The sequence below is a fragment of the Thunnus maccoyii genome, chromosome 11 (assembly GCF_910596095.1).
Source record: "Thunnus maccoyii chromosome 11, fThuMac1.1, whole genome shotgun sequence".
Classification (NCBI taxonomy): domain Eukaryota; kingdom Metazoa; phylum Chordata; class Actinopteri; order Scombriformes; family Scombridae; genus Thunnus; species Thunnus maccoyii.
In genome coordinates, this window is record NC_056543.1 from 25,091,886 (window position 1) to 25,099,659 (window position 7,774).

The following is a 7,774-nucleotide window of genomic DNA, read 5'->3' on the forward strand; positions in this document are numbered from 1 at the left end:
TGTCATTAATTGTTGCCACGGAAACACAGCTTTTAGTGTTGAGATGGGTGACAACAATGTGTCAGTCTTCATTTTTGTGCGATTCTCTAACTCACAGTCGAATGATGAATGTGTAATAACTCTGGACTAACTACTGTATATAGACAGGTCTATCCAATTCTTGTTAGACAACTAAAATAAACTACAGCTTTGAACTAATAAACGTGTCCATGGCTGAAGGTCGTCAGCTGCACAAAGGTGTTTAATTCTTCTTATAATTAGTACAACTAATTTAGTCATTTTTGGACTAGTTTTAAACTAAAAACTATAGCTGTTCTCGCTGCAACTTCAAGCTTTCCAGCTCTGCTTATTTGTTGTTTGGAGGATTGTAAGAGTCACACAGACATCTTATGAGACAAGTTCGATCATAGTAAAAGCAGATAAGAAATTATAGTTACTGTTATCTTTAACACTCTCTGCTCTCTCACTTCTTGCTCCACAACACTATTAATGAACCACAAATGGAGCCATGTTGTCCTCATTGTCATTTGTCAGCGGATGTCGTTAATTGTTACCACAGCAACACAGATTTTAATTTCAAGGTGATTTAAGCTTTGAACGTGGTCCATCTTTTACTACTGTCTAGACATCTCCTTGAGACCTCCTTCCACTGCCATCAAACTAACAATCACAAAAAATGCTCAGCTATTACATAAGGCACCACAATGTTCTTTCCTAATTAGCTCTCATGTTGCTATCAGTGAGCGTGTTCAGACTATATAAATGTTTCAGCACAATCGAGGTTATTGTGTTCATATTTTCTCAAGGAAGTATGTGCTGACAGGTCAATCACAAACCTGCTCTTAACAAGTCACTGAATGGTCGTATTGTCAGCCCTTCAGCACATGGCTGTTGTCCATGTTTCACGTCTGGCATTTTAATGGAATGCTAAACACACAGATGTGAATTTCTCTTTAACAAGGAGGCAGCTATGGTACAGTCCAATAAAATGCCTCTTTTTCTGTGATTTTTATTAAACGCTTGTATGGTTATGATTAGGATCAAGGATGAATATGTGTGTGTGATGTCTATTACTGCTGATGTGGAGGGTTACAGTATAAAAGACAACATGTGCCCGCCTGCCTCACACCTGGAAACAGACTTGGCTTCTTTAATTAGAAAGTCTGGAGCTTGCCAACTATCTCCTTCATGTGCCTCGGCTAGGACATATGAAAGAGCGCAGTTACCGTAAGCATGACAGCCATTATCTTGCCCCTCTGTCATTCTGTCACACTAGTTCCCCAAATAATTATACCTCCTGCCTCATGTCACGAAAAGCCTCCACTCTCCACTAATGTGTGTGTGCAGTTGTGTGTGTATTGATGAAGGAGCGACACAGTGAGAGGAGACAGCAAAGAAAGGCAGATTAATCTCCAGAGTCGGAGGGAAAACTATTTTATTAGGTTCACGTGTGAAGCGGCCGGCCATGCTGTCAGTTAGAGTCGGGATTGAAATGTCCACATACAGCTTATTGTGCGAGTTCACAGGGGAGGGTAACGTTTCAGCTCTGAACACAACAAAGACATCTGTACATGGTGTGTGTGTGTGTGTATGAAAACAGTTAGGATCATAAAGAGAGGGTAAGACACTGCAGCACAGATTTGTCGTAGAGCTCTGTGATCATGGATTTTTACTGGGATACGTAATTCACACAGAGACATTGTTTTTATTCTCCCTCAGGAAAGTCAAGGCACAGCGTGTCTTGCTCCTCACAGTGAGTCCATCTCTGATAATGATAGGTGGAGGGACAGTCTGTCTCTGACCATTAAACCACCCTGCCAACCCCAAATTTTCTTTTCTGTTTCTCTGTAGCTGTTCTGCTTTATTTGAACACATGCTGGGGAGTGACAGGTTGGTGGAAAATGGGGCACCAGGTGTTTTTCAGTAAAGGTTACAAGTCTGTCGTGATTTTGCAAGAACTGTGATCATCAGAACGACCAGCTGCTGAACTACTTTTTGTCATCAAAGAGACTTCATAGCTTCATATTTACATTTCTGGCTGATGAGATCTAAAACAGTATGGAAGCAAAGAAAGGCCATAATAATTTAATTTTTTATAAACAACTGTATGCATAATTGTGAACTTTAACCACTACTGAAATTAATCCCCATTTTTCTTTATTATTTTTTTGGTCTGCATTTTTTCAGCACTAGCCACTGAATGTATTTACATTCTGTATATACACACACTGTATATTTAGTAGTTTTCATTGTTGTCTGCGCTGGATTCAAATTGTCTTCACACGCATGAGCAGTTCACAGGAAATGACAGACGCATGAAATCCAGCATTATGGTTTTTAATTTGATCCCACTGATATAAGCCTCACAGTCTACTGTTCACTCTGCTAACAGTTTACCAGAGCTGTGAGTCAGTACAGTGATGTTTGTTGTTGCTGTTGCTGTTGCAGCAGATACCATTTGTTTGCATTGAAATATTTTATTTTTAATATATATATTTTATTCTTAATGCATATGGTTTGAATTCCCTTCTTTGTTTTTTTCAAGTGGTGCAATTTAAACATTTTTTTTTTTTTTAGAAAATTTCAGTATCTGAGGTTTCCAGTCATGTATCTAGATTTCTCTTTCTTGGGTTATGATTGGTGAGTGACAAGAAATAACCTGCTGGGACAGAGATGTGATTAATTCAATCAGGCTCGACTGATTACTGTTGTTAGCCCTGATGTTCAAGTTTAAATTTTACATCTTGAATTTTGGTGTCTAAGTGTAGTCTCGGCCTTCATTTAAAGCAAACCTGACTTGAATTTTTAGATCTTGAAACCTTCTGGAAATTACAAAGAGGGGAATTCAAACCATGTAAAGCCAGACAGATGGTAGTACTATATTATAATTCTAGAAATTCAATGGTACTAAATTTAAATTACATTTTTTAACAGTGGTGGTTAAATTACAATAAAGTATTCAGTTGTTTATAAAATTCTAATTACTACGGCCTGTGTTTCCATGAACCCTCCTCCCTATTTATTTGTTCAAATTCAAAATGTATGCAATGAGTTCTTTGTGGTTTGAGAAACTGGAATTTTAATGGTAGAAGAAACCACAGTTAGAACAATGAGACTGAGTTGTTAATTTTAAAGTTTATGTTCTGATGTCCAAGGATTTTGATTAGAGTATTACAACCTGGCAAACATACAGAGTGAAGTCTGAAGTTATGTTTTCACCATGGTGGACCAGGAGGTTAATGTTCACAAGATTTATAGACGTATGCAGATGACTGGAGTGTTTCTTCCAAGTGAAAACATTAGACATGTTAGGAACAATACAAGACAGGCAAAAGCGGCAGTTTTATAAATCCGGCATGATAGTAGCTACGGTTTCAATAATGTTGACAGGAACATCACAAAGATTCAAATAGAATAGATTACATTTAACACTGATAGCCTTGACAGTCTATTGACAGTCCGTACCACCATCCAGAGGCTGGCCAAACCTTTCTCCTTGGTCTTCTTTCGTTCACAGGTTCCCTTTACACTGTCTGCCACTATGTTTTTATTGTTCACCTGATGAGCTCTCCTGTCAGCATTCGTCATGTTTTACACGGCTAGATGAAAGTCTGCAGGGAGTGTGTAAAATGTTATTGGGTGAATAAGCACGGCGCAGGTGCTCGTCTATACATCCACCACATGTCTGAGCTTTTGTGGACCCGTTGCTTCTTATTGAGCCTCATCTTTTCCCATGCTGCTTTTTAATGAGGCATGTTGTTTTGTTGTCAAATGCATGGTGGGTTTTTTATGGAGCTGGCAGAAGGCTGTTACAGACATTTGTAATGAGCTCTCTTACTGCGGTTCATGAGCGTGTGTGTTATGAATTACAGAGGCCTGTAATGAGTGCAGCGTGTCTCCGCAGCGAGGAGGGTCTCCAACCGGCCTGTGGGAGCAGCAGTTTGTGGTGTCTGGCCTTGTGTGCTGGAGAAATATGCTTCATATGATTTGCACTGATTGAATGCACATAATGGAGAGGGTAAATTCTGTTCTGTCTGAATCCCAAGGGCACATCAATTTTAAGGCCTACATGAGGGTGGTACGCTTGCTCCAAATGATCACTCCCAAGATGATAACAAGCATCTTGAGCGGCTGTCCTCTGGGGCAATATTTTGATCCAATAATCAACCAAAATGCTCTGGATAGCTTTACAGTGAGGCCCGAGGCCAATAACAATGCTGGGTCTACAGAGTTTTGAGGATATGGGAGGGTGCTGCTCCCCTGCTCAGCTGCACTCCTCACAGTTGCAGGCTAGGATGTATCTGTAAGTGGCCGTAATACGAGTCCCGCCGGCGCAGCGCAGCCTCACTGCCTTCAGCTTGGAGGTGTGGGGCCTGCAGCAGGAGCAGGTGCTTTTGAATGGCTGTTTGAGCACCGAGCTGAAGGAGATGAGGGGGTCGGAACGGGTCGTATGGCTGCAGTGGCCCTCGCAGCGCGCCAGCAACACCATCTGGAACACAGCATGCAGAAAAGGCAATGTTAAGAAAGTACAGACAAGTCATTCACCCAGGTTCTTCATGACCTTCACGCCCTGTCAGGGATGAGAAAAAAGGTTCTCTGGGTACAATGAGGCAGTGTTTGAGTCTAAAAGTTAGTCGTCCGTTTGCGTTCAGAATGTCTCCCACGTTAAGTCTCCCAGCCTCAGTCCTGCACCTGCAAACTGAGAGATATCAACGAGACCAGTCACTCACTCCTACACCTGCTGCAGCTCAAAGCTCAGGGTCACACACAGTCATTTGCATGAGGTTTGCATTTGAAGCTCATATCTTGTCCCTTTTTTTGCATCCAGAGTCATGTACGATGCAAGCTATCCTGTGCTGATACTGGTGGTGGGAACAAAACTTCAATCAGACTTGGGAAAATCAAGCTTTTCCCAAGTCTGACCTGTTGATTCACACACACCCGCACACTCATACACATGTATGCACATACAGAGCACTGGCCTGATTAGTGTTGTGACCGTCAGGCTGGCATTCCACTGTGGGTCACTACATTCCTGTCGCCTCCCTAAACAGACTCCTGTGTCATGTCCTTCTGTCAGCTGCTGTGTGTCGCCACCCATGTACCCACTTTGACAAAGGCCTGTCTGGGGCCATGGCAGGGTGACACACACACACACATACGCAGCAGGAGTGCTGTCGCCACTTTAAGACCATTTGTCTTTGTCCTAGCTGAGGATCAGACTGTCAAACAGCAACAATTCCTTTCCTCCTCTCTGTCGGCACCTTTCCTGTTCCTTCTTTAATTCATGACCAGCTGATAAAAAAAGCAGATACTGCGGATGGTCATTCATCGCTTCATGTATTTAAACCAGCAAGGGGGACTCTCCAGCGGTGTCATCAAAAGCTCAGCTCTTCAGATTAATTCCCTTTAAGGTTGTGGGTCACATTTGGATGAATTCAGTGACTGGTGCAACGACAAAAACATTCTGAATTTGTTTAGAGCAAAAAGTAAAAGTTAACCTTGGAAATAGACAGACAAAAAAAAAGTGACTCAAGGTCCACTCAGCTTTCAACCAACATTTCACAGTCTTCATCAATGGATGTAGTTTGCTGAGTGGTTGTGAAGAGAAGATGGCTCCTGCATCTTTATCATCTTTAATCAAGGACCACAATACAAATAAGTCTCTGTCTTTATTGTGTCATCGTTGACATTTTTATAGTTGTGTGATTTCATATTTTCCTTCTCATAGAGTCAATTAAACTAAACCAACCAAATTTAACACAATGGCCTTGAGATTTTATTGTCAAAAAATCTGAATTTTTTACTGTGTGTGTGTGTTTGTGTGCGTGTGTATAATGTCCTCACCAATTTTTTATTGTTTTATCACCCCATAAAGCACTTAGAATTGCTTCTGTATGACATTGTGCTTTCCAAATAAACATTCAACACAGATACAGCAGCTGAGGCACTGAAACTGATGAAAAAAGTGATTTCTCACAAAAGCTATAAAATTGATTGAATGGCTACGATTTGACCTGCAATTTCCATGTGTGTGTGTTCTTTGTTCCTTTGGATTGCTGATTGCTTGTTCCCTAGCATCAGCTGTTATCCTTTTTAGGTACTACATATATGGGCTTATTGTGACCCGACAAATGTACTGACACATAGCTATTCAATTAATTTATCTGGTGTCAATAAATTTATCAAGTGTGGACTACGTGCAGGAGCTGATCCATTAATCTCCTTCAAAGATCACTTTCACATGAACAAAAATATTTAACAGCAGGCTCAGACATAAATCACTCACACATACACACACACATACACATACACACACACACACACACATACGTTTGTCCCACCTCTTCCAACACAGACACTTACCCCGTACACACAGCCAAACAAACACACGCACTTCCATACATACATACACAGACGATGAGCAAGTCGTTGTGCAGGTGGATTCTGTGAGCTGTAAATACTGAGGTGTAAAACAGTTGCTCAGCTGGGCTTCCAGTCAGTTCACTGTGTACCGTAATAGAAATCCCAACTCACGCTGTGAGTGTGTTCAGCCCTGCCTCGCCTGAGTTGAGCTGTGGTTTGGCCACCTGCTCTGTGTACTCAAGAGTCAGAATATTAAAAAAAGACCAAAGAACTGATCGCTCACGCAAGAAGAACAACTGTACTGGTGGAAAAACAAAAGGAAAGAAAACTGACAGCGCCCTTCCACAATCGCAGTCACATGTTTGGCGTGATTCAATGGATCATCAGTCTCTTTACGTAAAGTGTCTCTCAGCTGTGTGACAATTCAGAACGTTCACATCTCCATAGGTTTCTATCCACTTTTCTTCACCTCATCTCTCTCCCTTTAGCCCCTGGCAGAGGCGGGAGGCTGACAAGGAGACAACACTGAAGCCAAAACTGAGTCCCAGCTGAGGTGCAGAATATGTCTGCAGCGTGGCCCATGTCCAGCGCCGCACACACATACACACTCCCTGAGAAACGAAGCGTGACTCGTCTAAATGATGGAGAGAGGGAGATAAAGAGAGTAAAAGAGAAAAGAAGACACTGGACTGACCGAATGGAGAAGGCTTTCGAGGGGCAACAAGAGTAATACTAGTAGAGAGAAAAATGTATGTGAGATAAATGACTCTTAGTTACTGTTGGAGGATTTTTTGGCCGGGGCTCTGGGGCTTTCTTTGCGTCTCAGAGATTTGGTTTGGAACAGACTGTTTCCCTGATATTTGTAACAAATTAGTTCATTTGACAGGTGTTCTGACCCTGTTCCCTTAAACAACTTGTTACCAAAAATGAGCGAGTGACCACAGTGGAGCAGATTGACTTAAGGTGCATAGTTGTGTCTTACCTTGGAGTTGCACTTATAAATTGGGTGGGTGATGGTCTCTACAAAGTGGTGCCTCATGCAGCGCTCTGGATCAGTGTCTCCCAGATGTGGGTGTCCCTTATCGCTGGCCTTGTTGCTGCTGGCAGAGTGAACCAAGCCCAGCAGGGGGCAGCACATCAGGACCAGCAGCAGGCCAGAAGGGGAGCCCACAGTGATTGAGGGTTTCATGATCGGGCCACCCTGAGGCTCTTGATCCACACTTTCACGTTCTCTCTCTGTTTCCTTCTCTTTCTCACGATCTTTCTCCAAGTTCTTTCCGTCTCTCGCCCAAACTTGTATTTCAGGGTCTCACAAAGGACGACGTCAGTGTCTCTCTTTCTCTCGCTGCTGCCTGCTAGTACACTGGAGGTTCAAGGTCAGCCAGCTGTAGGGAGAAAAGTAGACGGA

General features: G+C 42.4%; 1 protein-coding gene across 1 annotated transcript; it reads right to left on the bottom strand.

The window, feature by feature from the left end:
• Positions 1–1,405: 1,405 nt before the first annotated feature.
• Positions 1,406–7,558, bottom strand: LOC121906778 (norrin cystine knot growth factor NDP). The gene is made up of 2 exons (XM_042425875.1): positions 7,349–7,558; positions 1,406–4,489 (listed from the first exon to the last, which is right to left on the bottom strand). The coding sequence occupies exons 1-2, from the start codon at positions 7,553–7,555 to the stop codon at positions 4,265–4,267; spliced, it is 432 nt and encodes a 143-aa protein (XP_042281809.1). The 5' UTR covers positions 7,556–7,558; the 3' UTR covers positions 1,406–4,264.
• Between the last annotated feature and the right edge of the window lie 216 nt (positions 7,559–7,774).

Coding starts and splice junctions, on each gene's coding strand:
- LOC121906778 (XM_042425875.1), bottom strand. CDS start 7,555: ATGAAACCCTCAATCACTGTGGGCTCCCCTTCTGGCCTGCTGCTGGTC. Junction 4,490..7,348: donor TTTATAAGTGCAACTCCAAG/GTAAGACACAAC, acceptor GCTGTGTTCCAG/ATGGTGTTGCTGGCGCGCTG.